This window comes from Anguilla rostrata, chromosome 3 (assembly GCF_018555375.3).
Source record: "Anguilla rostrata isolate EN2019 chromosome 3, ASM1855537v3, whole genome shotgun sequence".
Lineage (NCBI taxonomy): Eukaryota > Metazoa > Chordata > Actinopteri > Anguilliformes > Anguillidae > Anguilla > Anguilla rostrata.
Window position 1 is genome coordinate 62,974,884 of NC_057935.1, and position 22,723 is coordinate 62,997,606.

The 22,723-nt window shown below is 49.5% G+C and overlaps 1 protein-coding gene across 4 annotated transcripts; it reads right to left on the reverse strand.

Moving 5' to 3' along the window:
• Nucleotides 1-21,375, reverse strand: lnx2b (ligand of numb-protein X 2b). 4 transcript variants are annotated; one of them, XM_064329227.1, is made up of 10 exons: nt 21,213-21,375; nt 14,166-14,752; nt 12,005-12,198; nt 10,339-10,532; nt 7,803-8,249; nt 7,231-7,374; nt 4,984-5,158; nt 4,323-4,575; nt 2,881-3,039; nt 1-2,282 (listed from the first exon to the last, which is right to left on the reverse strand). In XM_064329227.1, exons 2-10 carry the CDS (start codon nt 14,558-14,560, stop codon nt 2,147-2,149), a joined length of 2,097 nt encoding a protein of 698 aa, XP_064185297.1. In that variant the 5' UTR covers nt 14,561-14,752; nt 21,213-21,375; the 3' UTR covers nt 1-2,146. The 4 variants fall into 4 exon arrangements, with proteins under 4 accessions (XP_064185297.1, XP_064185294.1, XP_064185295.1 ...); XM_064329224.1 differs by having other exon boundaries at nt 10,339-10,535; XM_064329225.1 differs by having other exon boundaries at nt 10,339-10,535; nt 14,166-14,749; nt 21,213-21,374.
• Between the last annotated feature and the right edge of the window lie 1,348 nt (nt 21,376-22,723).

Consider the following 22,723-nt stretch of genomic DNA (forward strand, 5'->3'; position numbering starts at 1 on the left):
AACGCAACACACTTGACTTTAATGAGTTGTCTTAAATCACAAAATTGAAGAAGCTCCTTTCTGCTTCAGAGGTCTGAATGCTGACATTTTGCTATTTATTCATTTATTTAAAAGTCATACAAACCTGCAGTATCTACAGCAGCAAGGAGACTGAAGAAGCAATATTATATGGGAGCCTCTAACCCCTGATCCCCCATATTTAAGATCAATCAAAAAAGACAATGCTTAGAGGTTTTAACAACTAAGTCATAAAATACACGTAGTGCTATTTAATCAAAGTCTCCAGTTCCTTGGAAGCAACTGCTCTGTTGTTCCCATTGCAGCTGTACTCCTCCCGTGAAAACTGAACTAGATGATACTTCAATATATGGGCACTCCAGTCCAGTCAAAGTCAGGGCAAAACATCGATTGCATTTTTTGGTACTTAAGGCAGGTGAATATTGATTAGTCTTTCTGTAGACACAAGGCACCCAATTAATTGAAACATTCAAAATAAAACATTTCACAGAACAGTTAGGTAGCCCAAACAATTACAGTGCAGTGCATGTACAGTTTGTGAACAAATCAATAGAAGCCAAAAACACAGGCATTAACATTTTCACAAGAAATAACTCAAGATGCCCACAGTAATCTTAACTGTTATAATAAATCAGTTATGGTGAGCTGGAGAGGTTCTTTACTTCATTATGAGACTTTGGTCTGTTCTCATCCGAAAGAGTTCAAGGTTTTACATCAAACGTTAAACACTACACTTCTCCACATCACTTGGGTTATACTTCATTCATACATTTTTTGATTGTTTATATTGTACATGGTAGCAGTCCTTAGGTTCCAGATTACAATATAATACTACTGTAAGATGACTAAAAAAAAAGGGAAACCTTTGAAATGTGAACTGCTATAGAGTTTCTGCCATCAAAAATGCCTAAAACTGGCTGTCAATTGTCAGCACATAAAAAAATTAATCACTGCATGAAACAGGGGAAACAAGTCTATAAACAACTAAAAGAGCTGCAAGGTCTGAACAAAACAAGGACTGTAGTGTGGTGGAGCGGAGCGCTCTTCTTGTGGGTAATAAGGGCTCTATACTGTAGTTACTTCATCCATCTTGTTGACACTGAACCCCATCGACTTTCCTCTCACAGGGACATGGGGTGGAGCTACAGTGATGATGTAACTCAGTACTTGCTAACCACCTGTACACATGACTGGTGCACCCGCGCACGCGTGCGCACTCACACACACACACAAACAGGCCGACAGAAACACACGCACTCACACACAAACACAGGCCGACAAACACACGCACTCACACACAAACAGAGGCCGACAGACGCACACGCACTCACACACAAACACGGACAGACAGATAGACACACAGGCACACAATTATCCATTTAACGAAATGTCAGTATGTTTTTAAACAGGTTGGACCTACTTTTCCCTCCAGTTCACCTGAAAGTATTTTGGTAAAACAAGCCAATCTTGCACATTTGATTTGCTTCGCCTGTTGTGTGGTTCCACATTCAACTGCTATTTGAATATGAAAAAAGTAGCAAATGTTTCCCCCCCCACTGCATAAAACCTCTCTTTAAGTAGTGAGTCACAGAGGAAATCAATGCAGATTTAACAAGTGTGGGAGGACAAAGTGCAAAACCAGCAGTCAATTAAAATTCACACCAGAGATTGTCTGTAAAATAGCATTTAAAATTTTAAATTAAGGTCATGCCCTACTGTACGCAGCAAGGCAACAGCTGGGGAAGCTAGTCCCAGGACCGGCTCCATAAATGAAGTAGTGATGGTACAGCTAGGTTTATGACATCAGAAATGGGCGGAGCAACAATTTGCTATGAGTGATTCACCGATTTCAGCGATTCATTGCGTTTCGTCTGCTTTGGAGCAAGTAAATTCAGATTTGTTCAAACATGTCAGTGATTAACATCTCATTGCATGCCCACCCATTCATGAAACCGCTCTCATCACTATAATCAAGCTTAGTGAACTGATTGATTGACAGTGTGTAGTAACAGCGATCAGCAAGGCTTGCCAAGGCATTTTTCTTGGGATAGGAAAGGGGGGGGGGGATCTCTGTATACGCCAGACCAGGCGGCAGGGAGAGGGGGGGCAGGGCGAGGTGTGGGCGGGGCTACACCAGGCTCCCAGGCCACGACACCACAGTGAGAGTGACTTTGTTCTTCTGCAGCTTGAGGAGGGGGATGAGGGAGGAGTTGTTCATGCCCACGGTGGTGGCTCCGTTCACCGCCACGATCTCGTCGCCACACCTGCGGGACGAAAGCCAAGAACGTTTCCCACAAACCGTCAGGACCCACAGCCAACAGAAACAACCACAGGGCAGAGCCGAGCATGCCCTGGAGAACAGCAGCAGTGCGGCTCACACTCCCTCTCTTTCCAACACACTTCCTGCTTTTCCTCAAACCTCGTTACACATACCTTTTACACATCTAGAAAAGGCTCTTATCCAGGCTCACAATCACAACTTAACTTCTGCATTCATAAAGCCGGACATTTAGTTAAGCTATATACCTATATATCAGGGGAACAGGGATCCCTACCTGGGAATCAAACCTGCAACCTCTAAGTTACCCTGAGCCCCCAGCTCCATAAACATTGTACTAAACTGCCGCCCTCAAGCCTGTGCTGTTGAAACCTCAGTACAGTGTGGCGCATTCATACCAACACCTTCAGCACACTCCCCAGCCTGCCCGAAAATCTGTACCGCGACCCCTCCATTCATAACACACAGAACAGCCACAGAAACAGCCGGAGAAAGGGCCCATTCAATCTTACTAGGGAGGGACGCAACCGCCACCCCCAAAAAAACCTCCCATTCAGAAAAGGGCGCACGGTTGAAGGACTCACTTGAGGCGGCCGTCGAAGTGGGCGGGGGTCCCGGGGACGATGGTCTTGATGAAGAAGGGCTGCTGGCCGTGGGTCTCCTCGTACCCCCCCACGATGCTGAAGCCCCAGCTCTCGGCGTTGGTCTTCTGCAGGACGATGTCCCGGCACCAGTGCATGTGGCTGCAGGAGGGAGGGGGGCAGCCCAAAATAATTAACAATACACCCCGGGTTTTTTTTTCCCGCCCCCATGTCATCGCACCCTGAGCGATGAAATTTCCTCCAGTTAGACAGGATGAAGAGTTGCAGAAGTAATGTCTCAACCAGAGGACTTTTGCACTCTTTGACAGCTGATGGCAGGAGAGAATGATCAGCACGAATAGCAAAACAGCCAGGGGGTGGGAGTGTATTTCTCATATTGTTATATCAGGTACCAATTTTATTTTTGAAATGGCAAACAATGCAAATGTCTGTACCACTGCTGATTTTCTGTTCAGCTCTTTAGAACTTGTTTTGCCACATTCCAGTTGCTCTGTGCCGATATAGACCCCTGAAAACAGTTTCCACTATCATAACCATCCTCTCTCATATGATCTGTGTGCTCACGTTTCACAAAAGCAGGTGTTCACAGACCGGATGCTTACTTTGCCTGGAGGAAAGAGTGATGGGCCAGATTTTGTGACCAAAATATGTATTGTTGTCCAAAAACAAGGATAAGTAGATAGCTACATCACAAAGAAGCTAATTTCAGCAGCAAATGCCATAGAAGGGATGTGGTCTGTGGTCCACTTACATTCCGCCAATCTTCCAACTGCCAAGACATACATGTGGCAGCCATCATACCACAATGAAGCAATACTCCCTATGGAGCAGCTTACAAAGGAAAACTGCACTGCAGCATGCCAAATCAAACACACACAGACAGACAGACAGACAGACAGACAGACACACACACACACACACACACAAACACGCAGACACACAGGTTGATCATTCATGACCGTTCAGTGCATTAACTGACTTGGACTGCATCAACCCCTCAGTCAGGGGGCTGACTGGTCAAAGGTGACAATGCAGTTTAACCAGTTCAGTGTAAATCCTGGTGAACTTCAAGAAAGAACAACACTGAAATAAACCAGTGTCCCGTTTATCAAGAGAGAGACTCTGTACCGACGGCATGTCAGTGTGCTAAAGTTCACACCCAGCAACTGCTAAGCTACTGAAAAACTAGCTGCAGTCCGTCAATGATCTACACGAGCATGAGAATAACCTATGAACATCGCACGCTCTGCACAATGCTGATACAAACATAATGTGGCTGTGGCGATCATAAACTCTGGTTTGGGAGACGTGTCACCATTCTTTTAAAAACCTATACCGGGGACACCAGTTAGCCGCCCTTCCCCCTAACGCCCCCCACCACCTCCCCCGCTCCGCCCCCCCCCCGTTCAGGTTGTGAGGCACACCTGGGGAGGCCCAGCCAGCGGGTCCACAGGGGGGCCCAGTTGAGGTCATCCTCCCGGGGGTTCTCCAGCATCTCCAGCTCCTCCTTGTGCTCCCCGTCCCCTTCCTCCTCCTCCTCCTCCTCTCCCTCGGTGATGGTCTGGACCACGCGCAGCACCACGCTGGCCTGGGCCGTCTGTGCCTTCAGCACCGACACCGCCTCGCTGTAGGTCAGCTGGGTCAGGTCCACCCCGTTGATGCTCAGCAGAACGTCGCCTAGGCAACGAGAACCGTGGCAACGAGGTGGAATCAAGAGCGCGTTTGTGCCAAAGGTACAATACCTCGTTCTCACCTGATGTGAGACAGACACAACTGGACGTGAAGTGCACGTGAAGCATCTGAAACAATATTACTCTGCACCTGGTATACACTAAATTTAAATGTTCACACTGTCCATTTATACAGCTGGGTGTGTCGAGGAGACTATGGGTCATGTTTCCTGAAGAAGCACTGGAGTCGTATGTGAAGACGCAGTGTGTGGTTTCAGCTGAAGAAGCACAGGAGCTGTGTGTGAGCTGTGTGTGAGCCGTGTGTGCAGACGCGCTGGGGGGTTTTAGCTGAAGAAGCACAGAAGCTGTGCGTGAGGCGTGTGTGAGGCGTGTGCAGACGCGGCGGGGGGTTTACCGGTTTTGATGGTGCCGTCGCGGTGCAGGCAGCCCACCGGCTGCACGCTGGTGATGTAGACGGGCACTCTGCTGCGGCTGTCCCGCCCGCCAGCGATGGTGATGCCCAGCGACAGACGCGGCTCCTTCTTCAGGCTCACAGTCTTCTCCTGGCTGGAGAACCCGCCCGGGGGGTCCTGCACACACACACACACACACACATATATGCAAATGAACACAGATACACAGATACACACACACACACACACACACACACACACACACACACATGCAACATGGGGCGACATAGCTCAGGAGGTAAGACCGATTGTCTGGCAGTCGGAGGGTTGCCGGTTCAAACCCTGCCCTGGGCATGTCAAGTGTCCTTGAGCAAACACCTAACCCCAACTGCTTGCGAATGGAGCATCAATTGTAAAGCGCTTTGGATAAAAGCGCTATATAAATGCAGTCCATTTACCAGTCCATGCAAATGAACACAGATACACACACACACACACACACACACACACACGTATGCAGATGAACACAGATACAAACACACACATGTATGCAGATGAACAGATACACACACACACACACACACACACACACGTATGCAGATGAACGCAGATGCGCGCGGACACACACACACACACGCATGTACAGACACAAACATTCATGCACACACAGGCACAAATACCCATCAAGACTGAAAGGACTTAAGAGCACAGAAATATAAATAATAAATGTGTGCATGCAGGCACACACACAGAAAATCCCCCTTCCCTCCCCCAAAGGAACATTCTGAGCAGCTGATCTGCACAGGATAAAACCCACAGGAAATACCAGCGGATTCCTACCTTGAGAAATGTTTAGGTAAACAAATGAAATGGAGCAGATAACCCGCTTTGAATTGACAAAGAGGGAAAAGGTAGAGGATTTGGCACGCAGGTCTAGTGTCACGTCACACGTGCTGAAATCCACAGCTCCCCCCGCACCGCTCCTGGGGCTGTGGAGCCCGCACCAGCCCCTTCAGAGGGGGGGCCAGGGGGGGAGGGTAGAGTCTTCTTACCCAGCAGGAAGTCCCCCTCCCCACACAGAGTAAAGGAATTGGCTCTGCAGGCAAAAACTAACTGTGACTGGCTTTGATCCTCACAACAAACACAAACAAACAAACCAACAACCAAGCAAACAGCAGCAGGAGCAGCGGCGGCACTCTCCCTTTTGATCAGAGCGGAGGGAAGCCTTTCATCTCTCTCTCTCTCCCTTTTTCCCCCTCCCCCCGCTGCGGTCTGCTCCCAGGGCCGTTCACCCCTGCAGAACCACCGCCGATGCCACCACATCTGTGCCATCCTGGGCGTCAGGCGGCAGCGGCGTCACCGGGTACAGTGTAGTGTCACTAACCCAAAGGAAATTGCCATGGACGCACCCACATACACTCACATGCTCTCACACTCACAAACGCTCTCACACCCACACAGTCACCCTCTCACACACACTCACCCATGTTCTCACACGCACGGTCTCACATGCTCTCACACACACACACACACTCCCCCATACAATCACGCAAACAATCATGCAATGGCACGCACACACTGGCACACGCACACACACACTGGCACACACACTGACGCACTGGCACGCACGCAGTCTCGCACTCATGCAGATGTATGCGCATTCATACACATTAAACCTGGCTGGGACCAGCTCAGCACGTCTCCAGTCCTCCCGGCGTCACGGCAACCGCACCGCCGGGGCCAAAGTGCGACCGCGCTGGCCAAAGTGCACGAGGGGCCCGGTAACCGGTTAACTGGAGCCCCGCGGCTGCCTGTGAGCGCCCACTGAGAGCCAAGATGGACGACCCAAAGAAAGGACCCGCCGCGTCCCCTCTCCCGCGTCGTCCCTGCGTCCCGTCACAGGCAGCAGGGCACATTTCCCACACACACGCGTGTCTCTATTCCTGTGTTTCACCTGCAAGGCTTTCCAAGCACACTCCTCCCTTCCTACTGTATCCCCTGTCCTACGGAATATATAACCTGCACACCCCAAATAATAATAAAACATCACATTTAAATGATCAGGGTTAAATAAAGAGAAACACCAGGGGTTTGTGACCCTTACGCTGCCACGGCTTGCATCTCCTCCAAAGGAAACATCTGGAGTCTCAGAGCCATAGAGAAGCACTGACTCATTTACAGGTCCTTGCATGCATGTGCGTGTGTGGCATGATGTCACACGGAAAGGGTGAGCAGTGCGGAGCGCTTACCTTCACGTAGGTAGAGCGGCGCCTGAAGTACTGCGTTTCGGGAACTCTCCTGGACCCTCTGCCCGGCCCCTCCGTGCTCGTGCCCCCCTCCTCCGGCACCTCGGCCTGCCTCATCACCACGAAGTTCACCCGCACCTCGCTGGCCTGTGCGGACACGCACGCGCACACAGCACACGTATCACACGTACGCACACGTACCACACGCACGCGCACCACACATACGCACCACACGTATACACAATTATGGCAGAAGAATTGAAGCCATTACAAATCAAATGTCTTAACAAACTGGTCAATTCAAAACCAAATGTGAATAAAACATAATAATACTTCATAAACTGAAAAAAGAAAATCTTTTTTTTTTTTTTTGCCATTTTTGATTTTAAAACTTTTTAGCCCGCCACCAAAGGTCTTCATCTGTACATTCAGCTATCGACATTCAGCCGGGCCCATGCTCACAAAGCGTCCCACAGTTACTGATCTCGGATCAGTTTGCCATTTACCCCATACACAGACGACACTGGTGTCTGGCCAGGGAAAGCCTGGTCCCAGACCAGCCGCGGCTGCTGTACCTGGATGATCTGGGCGGCGCTCTCGGGCGTGCCGTGCCGCAGGTCGTGCCCGTTGATGGCCAGCACCTTGTCGTTGTTGCGCAGCTTGCCGTCCTTGGCGGCCACGCCCCCGGCCAGCAGGTCCAGGATGAAGACGCCCGGCTCCTCCGACTTGCGGATCAGCTTGATGCCCAGGGGCTCCGAGCGGTCCCTCTTCACCAGCATCACCTGGGTGACCGTGCTGCCCGGCTGGGGGCCGGGGCCGGGGCCGCTGCCGCTGTTGTTGGGGGCGGAGCCGAGGGAAAGGGGCGTGGCGTTGGTGCCGGGGGGCGGGTGGTGCTCCGGCCGGGGGTTCCGGGTGGAGAAGCCCTTCTCCTGCATGACGGTGAGGCGGAGCAGCGGGCAGGGCCGGCGCAGCACCGCGATGGCCCGGCGGTGCGGCACGCAGGCCACGTTGACATCATTCACCTGACAGACAGACATACAGACACACGGACACAGACACACAGACAGACAGACACAGACACACAAATACAGCAGTCAGCACAACCCCCCAGCACAGTTCTCACAAAGCGGGCGGGGGCAGGACTCTCGTGTTGCGTTTCAAGTGCGGTTCTGCTCACATAGTCAGGTGACTGGGATCAACCGAGCACGACGATTCAAATCAAGCCCTATTAATCAATCTCCGAGCGGATGTCCATTCCAGCCGAGTCTCAGAGTGCTGCAATTAAGGACTAAACAGGAGCCCAATGACAGCAACAGGAGTGGCTCTCTGCTCAAAATCAATGCATCGATTCACAAAGGGAAGAGGGAGATACATTTTCTAGGAATAAGAAATGCTATCTCCTCTGCTTCACAGCATATCCCTTTACAGGCACCACTGTGCAGAAATCCCCTGAAAAAGCAAGAGTTGTGTTACCACGGATCCTGCAGCAGCCAACAGGAGCTGAGGCTCATGTTCATATTCCAAGGTTTCTGGTTGGTCAAGAATTGAATAAGAAGAAAACAACTCAAGGCTACAGCATTCAGGCCAGAACCTCAGATATGAATAATGAACATATTCTATCAGCTTAGTTTACCACAGCACAGCATTCCAGAGAGGCATGAAACACATGCAGTAACAACTTCAAGCCAGCCAGTCACAGCCACTGGGACACACATAACACATAATACACATCGTTTCATCCTTTTCACTCAAAAAATTAGAAAAAAAAAAAAAACCTGTATAAATCAACAGGTGAATGGAAACTGTCCAACTGAACGTGTGATGTAAAAGATTAGCCGCACCGCTACTGTCTGGTGGGATATATATAAAACCTCAGAATCATCATTTTCCACAGTGGAGCCCAGTTTCAGGTCTGCCAGCAAACTGGAGCGCGTTCGCACCGTGTGAGCGACCCACATATGTCAGCCAGCGTCTGCTGACAGGGCGGAACGGGTCCAGCGAGACGGGGGGGGCGGAGACGTCCAGCAGCGCCCGAACGCCGCGTGCGTACGGTTTCTCCGGGAGGACAATGGGAGCATTAGAGCCGGCCGAGCGGAGGGGGCCAGCTGAGAGGAGACCCCCCCAGCGGGGTTTCGTACGGCCCGCACCAGGCCCCCGCCGCGCCTCGCTGGGACCCGCTGGAGCAGAGAGCGCCCGTCCCAGGGCGGGGCAAACAGGCTCCCTCACTTACCGGCACTCACAGGAATTATGAGCAACACAGCAGGGCCAAGGGTCACATGCCACAGCTTCTCTAAGGCCTCCTTAGCTCATTGTGGGAGTTTTAAGAATCATTAATTAATTACGTGTACGTTTATTTATTTATTTATTTTCGCAAAAAATCTATTTCCTTTAATCCCTGCGTTATATAACCAGGTCATTTCTGTCACCATTTGTCACTTTCTAACTCCCATCCAAGAGCGACTGAACTGAGTAACTGACCTGAGTAATTATTAACCGGTTTGCCAGAACAAGTTGTACCAAGTAGAATTTTAACAGTACAACATCATTTTAAAGTTAACGCAGAGGGCGATGACGAGGGACGACAGGAATGAGCAGCGACTTGGCCTCTCTACAGAATTAGCACACTTAGTACAGCAAAGAGACATTACAGAATGAGACATGTTTGGCCAAATGATACGCCACTTAGTACAGCAAAGAGAGTCTTTACAGAATAGGGCCTGTCTGGCCAAATGCCAGGGCACGTAGAACAACAAAACGAGTCTTACAGAATAAGACCCGTTCAGCCTAAATGCCAGGCCACTTAGTACAGCAAAGAGACATTACAGAATGAGACATGTTTGGCCAAATGATACGCCACTTAGTACAGCAAAGAGAGTCTTTACAGAATAGGGCCTGTCTGGCCAAATGCCAGGGCACGTAGAACAACAAAACGAGTCTTACAGAATAAGACCCGTTCAGCCTAAATGCCAGGCCACTTAGTACAGCAAAAAGAGTCATTACAGACCAACACCCGTTTAGCCTAATGCCAGGGCACTTAGTACAGCAAAAAGAGAGGGATGGCAAAACGGAACGGGAGGGTAAGATCGGAAATTGGGGGCCCCCCCTCATCACCTCCAAGATGTGGTCCCCGGGGGCCAGCTTGCCATCTCGGGCGGCGAGCGAGTCGCGCAGGACCTCCTGGATGACGATGTTGCCCAGGGGCGTGTCCTTCCCGCCCACGATGCGCACGCCCAGCTCCTCCTCCGGCTCGTCCCGGTAGATCTCCACCACGCTCGCCTCGGCCACCAGGCTGGACCTCAGAGGGGCTTCTGGGACAGGAGGGAAACGCCAGCATGAATTCACACACGGAAAAACAGGCTCTCACAAAAAGCCTCCAACACACTATTACACGTACAGTCACAAACACACATACTTACCCCCTCACACACCCACACACCCACATAAACGCATACTCACACACCCACATACACGCATACTCACACACTCACATACATGCATACTCACACACTCACACACCCACATAAACGCATACTCACACACCCACATACACGCATACTCACACACTCACACACCCACATACACGCATACTCACACACTCACACACCCACACTCACACACCCACATACACGCATACTCACACGCACAGGTTTTACACCTCATATGCTAATCAATCTCTAGCCAGTCAGACCTTTGAGCCACAGTTTCAGCTACAGCAGCCAAATCAATTGAACAAACAGGAGTTTTAGAGGTTATGAATGTACACAATGAGCAGAGATAAAGATTACACAAAACAACGTTTCCAGGCAACCGTGCGTTTGGCTATTATTCGTGGAGCCAGGAGACAAAGTGCCTGGGGCGTTCCCTTGCCAGAGCGGCCGTGAGTTTTTAATAATGATTCATGCGGTTTTACACGTCTGCAGGGGCCCAGACAAGACACATGACTGCGTGGTGCAGACGGAGACAGTAGCCCCCAGCGACGTGACATCACAGCCCCTCTTTTCCACCCCTTCCTCCCCCCGCCCTCGCACAGAACGGGCAGATCAAAGGTTGCTTTTGTTTTTTTCCCCCCTCCGTGTCAACACGGCCCAGGAAACCATTTCCTCTGCTGCTTACTGCCGCCCGCAACTCTCCACCAACCTGCCTCTCAGCCCACGTACTCACACTCTCTCCACCCCACACTTCCCACACACTCTCCCCCACACCTCCACACTCCCCCCACACTCTCCCAACACTCTCCCCACACTCCGAAAGCCATCCCACTCCACAATCTCCCCACACTCTCCCACACTCCGAAACACATCCACTCCACAGAGAGTGGATGTGTTTCTTCCGCCTAGTTGGTTTTGCAGAGGTTAGGTCTGAATAGTGTTCACTGTGTGAACTAAACTGTGTTCTTGGCTAGAAATAGCTGTACAAAATAAGTATTGTACCTTACTGAACCTGTGTTTAGCAGTTGTCTATGACCATGAAATGCACTTTTTGTACGTCGCTTTGGATAAAAGCGTCTGCCAAATGAATGTAATGTAAGAGAGCACAGGGACCAAAGAGCCGTACGGATACAGGGATTTCCGTGCTTTATAATAATAGTAACAATAGTGACCGCGCACAATAAAGCGAAAACCTCACGCGACTGGCAGCCCAACAAGCCGATAAGAGATTAATAGCCACTTAGCGACTGAGGATTGTGAAACTGATGCCAGTGAGTTCTGAGGAGGCACAGAAATCCCTGTATCTCTGTTTCGTGCTGGTTATACCCACAGGGGATACCATGGCTCACCATCCTCGCTCTCCTCAAAGGCGGGGTTGACCAATCCGGGCTCGGCGGGGCCGCGGGGGGCGGCGGTCCGGGACTGCGTGGCGGGGTGCTTGGCGTCGGCCCCCGGCTCCCCCTCGGCCCGCCCCTTCAGCTCGTTCCAAGCGGGCCTCTTCCTCTTCTCCGCTTCCTCCCGAAGCTTCCGGAACGCAGGACATCTGGGGCGGACGCGTGGGAGGAGGGGGGAGGGGGGAGGGAAGGAAGGAAGGAAGAGGTCAAGGCTCACCTGTCGCCTCTCGTGCACTCCTAATCACTGACCGGCCTTCCCTTAATTAAAGCCAAACCCATCCATTACACCCTGTCAGTAACACGGACTATAGATATCCTCTAAAGTGTATGCAGGCTGACGGGTCCATATTCAGGTGCTCAGCAAAAAAAGAAAAAAGAAATCAATGCGGTTCATTCATTGAGTTTCAGCGATGACCCGTAGCTGGGCGCTAGCACGCGCCGCTGCTCTGTGGTGTGTGGAATGCTGGGATTTGGCAGGGGGGGGCGGTATTAAAGGAGACGAGCTATGCAGATAAGCGGTCTTATTTTTTACTGCATTGCAGGGAAGCAGGGAGCGCGCCGGCCGGTACAGAGAACAGCCTTGGGTCTGATTCAGTCAGAGCACCACCACTGCCTCTGCGCGCCTCAACTTTACCTCCACTCTCTCCCTCTCCCTCTCTCCCTTTCCACCACACTCTACCCCCATCTCCTTCTATACACAAGTCTCGCCTTCTCTCCACCACTTCACCCCACCATCTCTCCCTCCCCTCCCTCTTCTGCTCCCACTTCTTTCCTCTCTCCCTTTCCCGCTCCCTCCCTCCCCCACATTCATTCACTCTCTCACTGTCTCCACCACACTCTACCCCCATCTCTTCCTCCCACTCCCACTCCTTCCCCGTCTCCCTCTCCCACTCCCTCCCTACCTCTCTACCGCACTCTCAGTCCCTCCCTCCCTCTCTGCCCCAAGTGGCTAATCACAGCATGACCTTTACCTTCCAGTGACGTCCTTGCTGACCACTCAGACAACATGCAGCACACACACAGCACACACTGAATACTAACCCCCCTCCTTCCTGATTGTACAGGAAAAACTGCACATTAGAGCCAGAGAACACAGGGCTGAGTACAGTCAAATGTGCCAAACACTAACATGGAGGTCCTGCTAAAAAAAAATCCGTCTGAAAACCGAAAACTAAAACGTTCAGTTTTTTTTTTTTTCGGTTACAGTGCTTGACGGGGATAATTTTGCAGGGACTCACTATAACCAAGAAGAAGGGAAATGTGATATAGAATGGAATGTAAACAGAGAAGGGGACCGTTTCCTGCAGACGCTGACACGGCGCTCATGGGGTCGGGAGAGTTCCCCTCCTGACATTGCTGGGAGAGAGAGACGCCATGAAACAGCTCGCAGTATACACCATGAGGTCGCTGTATACGCCGCGCGTCTGTTTGCATTAGCCCAACAATTCATTTCCAACAGACGCTTTTAATGGATTCCGCAGATAGCGCTGTGCTTCTCCCCCCCCCCCCCGCTCCATTCATTTCTGTCCATCTCCTTCATCACTCTTTCACTGTGCCCTATCCTCCCCTGATCTCTGCATTCCTCTTTCGCTCTCTTTCCACTCCATTCTTCCTCCTCAAACCTCTCTGCTCCTGCCTCCACCCACCCTTTGCAATTTCCTCCCTCCACCCCCTCACACTTCCCTCCTGATCCCATCCCCCGCTCCCCTCCTTCATGGTCCCTTCCCCCTCTCACTCGTTTTCTTTCACTGCTCTTTCAAGATCCCCCACCCCTGTCTTGCCTCTCCACCTTCTCCTTTCCCTGCTCCCCCTCTCTCCCCACCTTGGCCCTGCATCTCCTGCTCACCTGCTGTGCAGCCTCTCTCCTTTCCCTACCCCACCACGTCACGCCCCACCCGCCCACCCCGCCCCACCCCCTCCCATCCCATCCCATCCCAGCCCTGCCCCTGCCGCCCCCCGCTCACCTGCTGTGCAGGCACTCTCCTTTCCCCGCCCTGCCCCTCCCCTCCTTGACCCGCCCCCTGCTCACCTGTTGAGCAGGCCCACCCTGTTCCCCACCCCGCCCCTCCCCTCCCAGCCCCAGCCCCAGCCGCAGCCCCGCCCCCGCCCCGCTCACCTGTTGTGCAGGTGAGGCTGCAGCTCGCAGCGCTGCATCTGCTGCTGGCAGTGCGCGTGGAAGGGGCAGAGCACGGTCAGCTTGTCCAGCAGGTTGCGCACCAGCAGGCTGGAGGAGCGGCACTGGTGCAGCTGCAGCCGCTGCCGGTCCACGGGGCAGAAGTCCTGCTCGCGCAGGAAGCTGCTCAGGCACTGGAAGCAGTAGGTGTGGCCGCAGGGCGTGTCCATGGGCCGCAGCAGCGGCTGCAGGCAGATGTGGCAGATCAGCTCGTCGTCCACCTCGTCCAGGTACTCGTACAGGTGGCCCTCCTGCCCGCCGTGGCCCTGCCCGCACTCCTTGCACACCTGCGCCCAGCTGAGCCCCGCCGGGGCCGAAGGGGCCCGGGCCTCCGTCATGGCCGCCAGCTCCGCGGGTGGAGAGTCCTGCTTCCCCTCTTCAGAGAGCGCCGCTTCTCTTCTGCCCCTCTTCCTGCCTTTCCCTTTGTCCGATTCAGAGCAAAATTAGTCCAGTCTGGGCCAGAAATCCAAGACTCTTGGGAGGTATATCCAATCAAAACCCTACTTTCCATAGGTCTTCATCCCAGACTTCTGAGAGAAAAGAAAGAAAAGAAAATGAATTGAAATCAAAGACATGCATGGCTTCTTCCTCTCTCTCTCTTGCTCCCTCTCTCACTCTCTCTGTATGTGCAAATGTGCAAATGCACACACACACACACACACACATCGCTCTAGTAGACTTTGTTGTGCTTATGCTGGCTCGGCAGGAAATGACACGGCATCACGGAGTGCCAACAACCTGGAAAAAAGCCGCAGCTGTTTCCTCTTAACCGATTTCCTCAGGAACACAATTCTTTTCTTGGCTAAAAGTCCCAGTTCACTTCATAAAAAGGCTGAACCCCCACGGAATAATCCGGGAGAAGAGAAGAAAAAAAGAAGTCAAACTCAACAAATGGGAGGGAACAAAAGGCCGGTTACTAGAAGGGAACTTTGTGTGAACCATGCAGCTAAGCAATGCAGATTGCTACTGACCCCGCCCCCCCCCCCTCCTTCCTCAGCCAATCAACAACAGGCTACCTCCCCCTGGTGAGCTTTTTAATCTCCGTTAATTCCCTCTCGTGGGAATTGCTGCATTGATAATGAGTGTGCGTCACGGTTTTTTTGTTTTGGTCACTCACCGTTCACTGTGCACTCATATGAGAATCCAATAGGCCCCCCACTGACTCATATGCTAATGAGCGCCCAATACTCCACTCTAATTTCACTGCAAGGACACATGAGCGTATGTAGCACATAGCTCAGGCACCCATGCCAGACTTTTCCCAGAAATGAACATTTTTGTGCATGTTTTATGCATTCCATAAAAGTTAAATGCAAGGCATTAAAATATGACCATTCAAAGTCTTTAAAAACGGTTTAAAAGGTGCTAATTTCCCCATTAAAGCTTGCTGACCCGTAGCACATTTCGCTTGAGACTTCAGGTTCTGATCAAACAAAGCAGACTGGAGCATCTCTCCGAGCACAGCCTTCTGAATCCAGCAGAAGGTTCTAGTGCCAAAAAAACACTGCCCTCCAACCCTCTGCTCTGCCTCTTCAGTTCATTTATCTTCTGCTTTTTCCTCCCCCGCCCATCCACCTGAGATGCTGATATCAGCGATGTCAAGCGCCCGTCTGCTCCTGCATGCAAACACGAAACTCAAGATGAGAAGCCGTGCAGGACGCCTGCAGCCTGACTGAAACCAGACCCCTACACCCCCGGCAGAGCGAGCGAGCAAGCGCGCGCGTGCGCGTGTGTGTGTGTGTGTACGCATGTGTGTGCGCGTGTGTGTGTCTGCACGCCCACACGTCTGCTGTTCTGAGCACCAGAAGCATGGTGGGAAAAGGCTTGTTTGTGTGACTTGTGGCCAGGCGGTCTGTGAAAGCTGTGTGCGTGCGTGATTGGGCAATGGGGAGACTGGCGGAGTGGGGGCACCGCACACGCCGGGGAAAGGGAGGGAGGGAGGGAGGGATGGAGGAAGAGAGGGGCTCAGACTGCTGAATTTGCACTGTGGCTGGCAGGCTTGTTCTGAAAGGGCCAGCCTCGGGGACCGACCAATTACACAGCAGCTGGGGTCTGCACGCACGCACGCACGCACGCACGCACCCCTGAGGTGAAAAAGGACAGCCCACTCACTCGTGGGGCCTCCATCCTGGTTTCACTGAATCGATACTTGAGGGCTGTCTACTTTTTGGAGACTGTAGCAAGAGAGCAATAACTGCCTCAGATAAAGCCATGTTCAGTACACAAGCAGTCTTGTAAAACTTCAAAATCTAAACAAGCAAAAAAAAAAAAAAAAAAATCAAGCCTTAATGTCCCAGACATTATTTTCAGACTGAAACATAAACGGGATCCATTTCACCGGGTGGGAAAAAAAGACTCAATTACCACACACACCATTTGCATGTTTATACCTGCTACGAGGAGGCATCTTTTAATCTCTGATACAAAAGGACCTCTATAAAGAACAAGCTTTGATCTGTATGTCTTACCAATCCGCACAACATGTGAACACGTGTTTGAAGAAGGTAGAAGAGGAGATCAGAGGGAGATGAGTGGAAAGAGAAGAAAGATAGATGGGCAGAAGAAACAGGGGGAGGGGGGAGAGAGAGAGAAGGAAGACAGAGAGGAGAGATGAGAGGTGACACCCAGCTGTTAATGCTAGAGATTACGGTCGGGAAGGGGGCGAGCATCTTAATTAAGGAAGGTTCCAGATGAGGAGGGGCTGGGCTGTCTCTGCGCTGTGACGGATGGCCTCGTCTCTCTCTCCCCCCCCAGATGGCGGTTTGAGGCGTGAGGACAGCGGGCACGTCCGCGGCTCCACGGCAGGGCGCTCTGCGGCGCTGAACACAGCCGGCGTCTGCCCGTCATTCCTCCCGAACAATCCGATTTTCAGACCCCACCTCTCCCCCAAGGCCTCGAGTACTGGGCTTCACTGACGATGAACATCCTCTCCTTCGCACACCCGCTCCGTATGCGTTTGCTCATGTCTTCTCGAAGCCCCCTGCTTTCTGGTTGACACATTTAGGGCTGGTTTCACAGACAGAGATTAAGCCTAGTCCCAATCTAAGTGCAATTTTGAATGGAAACCCCCCCCCATTCTATGCCTGTGAAATCAGACTTTAGGGTCTGAAAAATCAGTACTTCCCAATGTGGGGGGTGTGGTCAGGAAAGAACAACATCCCTAATCCCAAATTTATGCTCATGACATTTGCAGATCAGCTTTAGGACGTTGGACATCTCCAGGGTGATTTTTATGCTGTGCACGTTCAGGGATGCTTTCACAACAAATTGCTGCATACAAAATATGACCTCACACTTTGATTAAGCAGCATTTTCTCAGAAGGTCAACACGGAGCCAAAAAAATGCTTCTTTTAAGTTTTCATCCTTTTATACACCTACTCTTAAATGTGCCATAAACATAAGATGAAGACACACACCTAGACTACATGGCCAAAAGTGTGTGGACACCGCTTATAATTAGTAGGCTTGGCTACTTCAGCCACACCCATTGCAGACAGATGCATAAAATCAAGCATACAGCCATGCACTGTATAGACAAACATTGGCAGTAGAATGGGTCGTACTGAAGAGCTCAGTGACTTTCAACGTGGCACTGTCATAGGATGCCACCTTTCCAAGAAGTCAGTTTGTCAAATTTCCACCCTGCTAGAGCTTCCCCAGTCAACTGTAAGTGCTGTTATCATGAAGTGGAAACATCTAGAAGCAACAACAGCTCAGTCGCAAAGCACACAAGGTCACAGAAAGGGACTGCAGAGTGCTGGAGCATGTAAAATTTGTCTGTCCTCGGTTGCAACACGAAATACAGAGTTCCAGACTGCCTCTGGAAGCAATGACAGCACAAGAACTGTTCATCGAGAGCTTCATGAAATGGGTTTTCCATGGCCGAGTAGCTACACACAAGCCTAAGATCAACATGCGCAATGCTAATCGTCGGCTGGAGTGGTGTAAAGCACACCACCATCGGACTCCGTAGCAGTGGAAATGTGTTCTCTGGAGTCATGTATCACGCTTCACTAACTGGCAGCTTGATGGACAAATCTGGAATTGGTGAATGCCAGGAGAATGCTACTTGCCTGAATGCACATTGCAAACTGTGATAGAAAACAAGCCTGCTTATTGTGTTTAACTATATGAAATGTATTTTGATGTGTTTATAACAAAACTATGTATGTAACTAACTTTGCAAAATGGAAAGGTACTGGGAATGAGTGACCTTTGAGGAGGAAGACATGTGGATGAGCTAAGGGAGTCAGATAGATAAAGTTCTGGGCGCCCGCCAAGTTTCAACTGCAACAATTTTTGGTACAAAGACAAGAAGCTTGCCACAGGTGTCTGAGAAGGTCACGAATACGTAAACATGCTTTGAGGGATACTTTGTAAATGTAGTAAAATTCATAGTTAAAAGTACACTTGCTATAAGCATATAATCAGGTGGTATATGTATGACCATTGCTTGCATAATATCACATCCTAATCAACAGCCTGTGTGACTATATTGAAAACTACATGTTTTGTGTATAACGTCAAATGAAGACAAGCTGTACAAAGCAGGACTGTATGCGAAAGGGAGAATGAGAAGTTAAATTAAGAAGGGACACCCTCCCCTGCCGTGAGGCCCCAGGAAACTAGGTGTTTTGTCAAGGTTTCTGGAGTGAAACAAAAAGGTTCTCAGGAAAGCAGAAATTTGGTATGGGCGGGGGAGTAAGAAAGTGTCATGCCATGCGAAACACCTCATAGAAGGATAGCTTACAGAAAGATATAAGAAGCAGAACTTGTAAACAGAAGCTTGAGACTCTCTTCTCGAACTCTGTGACGAGTGCTTGAACAGTTTCTCCTATTTGGCCAATTAGCCTACATTGCGACCTGACTGAGTTACTTGCCTCCATTGAAGGTAAAACTCCTAACTGCTAACTGAGAAAGTGAATTAGCTCACGTTTAGCTGACGGAAGAAGGAAAACACTGTCCATAGCCTTCTAAAATATAGCCTACCATAAGTGCTTGTTTGGGTTCAGATCCTTTGACTGAATTGCACAACATGTGGCTAACATTAGAATCACGCCACTTGCACTGGGTGACTACTCGCGCTCTGTGAACAGAGGCGTTTCCAACGTGAAAGGTGCCCCTCTCCATGAACGCTGTAACATCCCTTTGTGCCTATAAATAACGGCTGACGTGGACCTTGCCTTCTAAGTGCAAAGCGAGCGCAGCCAAACAATGCTACAAAGGTGTGCCCCCACACCATTACGCAACCGTCGGGAGCCCTTCGCTGTTGGAGCACTTGCATTTTCCATTTAGCGGGAGAGCCGAACACTGTACAACAGTAGCGCTGCCTTATGCCAGATCAGCGCCGACGTCTTTCACTTTCGCAGTCACAGCGTGCGGCAGTCAATCGTGCTTTTGGCCACACCCACGCCGCAAAAGTATACAGGCAGTTGGCCGTGCATCAACGATACGAGCTGACAAACAGCCTGGCAGGGAGTGGCGAACACCGTCCCCCGTCTCTCAGCCTCCTTTCACCAGGGCCTGTCAACATCAAAGTGCCCACTGCCACCATCATCAGCTCAATGAGTCTAATGTCAGCCATTTCACTGCTTTCCTATAGCCTTGCGTATAATACTGCGGCGTCCATTACAATAACATACCAAGACTTAAGCAAACAGAGGGGAGCATTAATCCTTTACTTAGTCTTATCAAAGCCCTGCTTTGCAGTTGCTCAAAGGGGCAAGGAAGCAGTGCCTAACAAGCCACCTAATGTATACAGCTTAGCAGATCAACCATGAGGTCCCTTTAACAATGGTTCTCTACATCCCCAAAACTGCAGTTAACTTATACCGCTATATCTGACGCTGCAAAACTCATTCCATATGTGCGTGTCTGGATTTAAGCAGTGCATGTGAACCAAGAATGGTTTTTAGCCTGTTTTCATTATGAAGCCAAACCAGTTACCAGACTGACAACATCAGAGGTGTCCCCAGCTACAGCTCAACCAGCCTCACTCGCCAACATAAACAACATTCTGTTTGTGATTAGGAGTTCAAAGCTGAGTCTGCCGGCCACATTTTTCCACAACAGTCTTAAATATCACTGTGAGCACAAGGACAATGTCTTCATTAACTGCAAAAAAAAAACTATTTTCCCCTTTCCTCAATAGCCTACTATATGCTCAGTCATGTAATAAAAACAATAAAATCACTGTTATCCACGTAACTAATAAGCTACAAATAGCCTACTATCATAACTATCAGTAAGGCAAATATAGTTTTGCCATTCAAGTCTGTAAAGTTCGAAACTCATGAAAAGCATTAGCCTTTTAATCCACTTTAAAACAACCTATGAAATGACAAAGTCAAAACTAACTGAACAACATCAACATTTTTCTTGCTATCCAGACGAAATAAGAGCGGACATTGTTTCTCCCACTGGCACGCTCCCTTCTGAAATCATAAATTATGAAACTAGCCCCTGACAGCTGGGGGACAAGGTTAACAACCGCGCAAACTTTTGCCGCCAGTCCTTCATGCAAACACAGTTACAATTGGTAAATAACCGATATGAACACCATTATAGTCTAAGAAAATATCTGTAACCTGTCATTTCAAATTGAAGAGTGCGTGACACAAAGCTAGCAACCGATACTCTGGCAGGACCTGGAAGGCTGGCGACTGAGCGCTTGCTTAGCGAGTTAGCCGTAACTCGAGTCCCTCCATACCGCAGTCTTAAAATATGTAACAAAAACCGTGCTGACTGGACCCGCTAAGCCTAACTTTGACATATTCTATTACTTAAATACACTATCGATGAGGCTACATACTTACGGAAATACAAACACGAATCGGCAGACCTAGGCTGAATGGATATATTATCTTAATGTCCCCGCTTTCGCTCCAAAGACCGATACTCGTCTTACCTGTGTAGCAGGGGCTTTTCCGGAAGTGTTAAAACAAAGAAAGAAGTCGTTCGCTACACGCTACAATACGTTGTTAACTCACCGTGACTTCGACGAACTACATCGGGGAAAGGTTGTTTTTTTCACAGTTCTGACCGAGTCCTCCTATTCCATACGTTTCTGCCCATTCTCCGACACTGCCTCAGGTGTTGTCTAGTAGGACACCCAATTTTTTTTCCCAGTTTCGAACAGCAAACAGGGTAGGATCTGACGTTTTATACAGGAAGTCAGTGCAGGTAATATTCAAATCAAGCAAGTCACTTTTTCAGCGCGGGTGAACCGTTCTAATATTCTTTTATAAATATAACTTAATGATTTTACTTAATAATTCCACATAGCATTTTCTTGTGTCCAAATCTGTATTTACTTGTGGCTATTGTGAAAACCACAGCAGGTAATAGTCTATTGATAGCATTTTCTTTTTCCAAATGTGCAAGACACCATTATTTTGTCATTAATGTTGCACAAAATTAATTGAATATATCTTGGTCATGTTTTTGTAATTATTAAATATTGTGTATGAAAATATTAACCATCTGTCCCTGAATCTAAGGTTTAGGCTAAATTGGTTTAGGTCAAGCTCTTTCATGCTTAGTCCTATTACCAATTTAGCCAGTAAAGCCATTGTGTTCCTCAGCTTATTATATGTTCATTTGAAGTCAAGTGTTTTTTACGGTATGAATGTTCAGGTTACTGAACATTCACATGAAACCTGTCTCTCAGAAATTTTGGGGCTGCTATTAAATTTAATAAGGGAAATTTTAATAAATGTAAATTTAATAAGGGAGGAGCATTCTGTTTTACTTTGTACTTTAATGCTATGAGTAGTTTTATGTCAGTTTTGATCAGCCGAAAAAAATTCTTGGCTTTCTAGTCATGGCACCTGTGACTCAACAGATCGTACTCCACAGTACAGTTACCTGCCCTTTGCTGCTCACATTGGTATCCAGTCCCCAGATTCCTTGGTATTGCCTACTTGTACTGTGTTGTATCCTCCTCCCTACAATCCATTTGATAATTTCATATTTGCTGCCAAATATACCACATAAATCTCTGTTCTATCTCCTTATTTGTAGAACTCATACCTGAAGTTTTCTTGTAATGGTGTACTTAGACCAGTTCTTCTATCGTGTTATTAACATGCTTATAATTTCTGATAATATCTACCAAATGTTTACATTATACTTTGTTTTATCCTTTCAGTGCCTTTCAAATGGCCACCTCCTGCATTTGAGTCTCTTGGATTTCTTTTAATGAACACAGTTTTGGGTCCAGGACCCAATACATAAAGTATATTACATACAGATTTTCATGATTATTTGTTAATTTCTTGCTGCTAAAAACTGATAGCCTGTAGAAGCCCGGAAGATTCTTGAGCGGAGGTAATGTCATAGTCGTTCTTCAAACCCTGAATGACTAAAATCCTCCCTGCCTCTGGCAGCGGGGAAAAAAACTGGTTTTTCCCACTTCTGCAGACATGCGATCCTCAGGAGCTGAGACGTGAACCTGCAGCTGCAGGGCCCGACTTGCTCCTGTTTAACATCTTTATGACGT

Excerpts from the sequence above, each read along its gene's own strand:
- lnx2b (XM_064329224.1), bottom strand. The coding sequence starts at position 14,560 with ATGACGGAGGCCCGGGCCCCTTCGGCCCCGGCGGGGCTCAGCTGGGCG. Across the intron at positions 8,250-10,338 it reads CCGGGGACCACATCTTGGAG|GTGAATGATGTCAACGTGGC; the intron begins GTGATGAGGGGG and ends TCTGTCTGTCAG. Across the intron at positions 4,576-4,983 it reads CGACGGCACCATCAAAACCG|GCGACGTTCTGCTGAGCATC; the intron begins GTAAACCCCCCG and ends CTCGTTGCCTAG.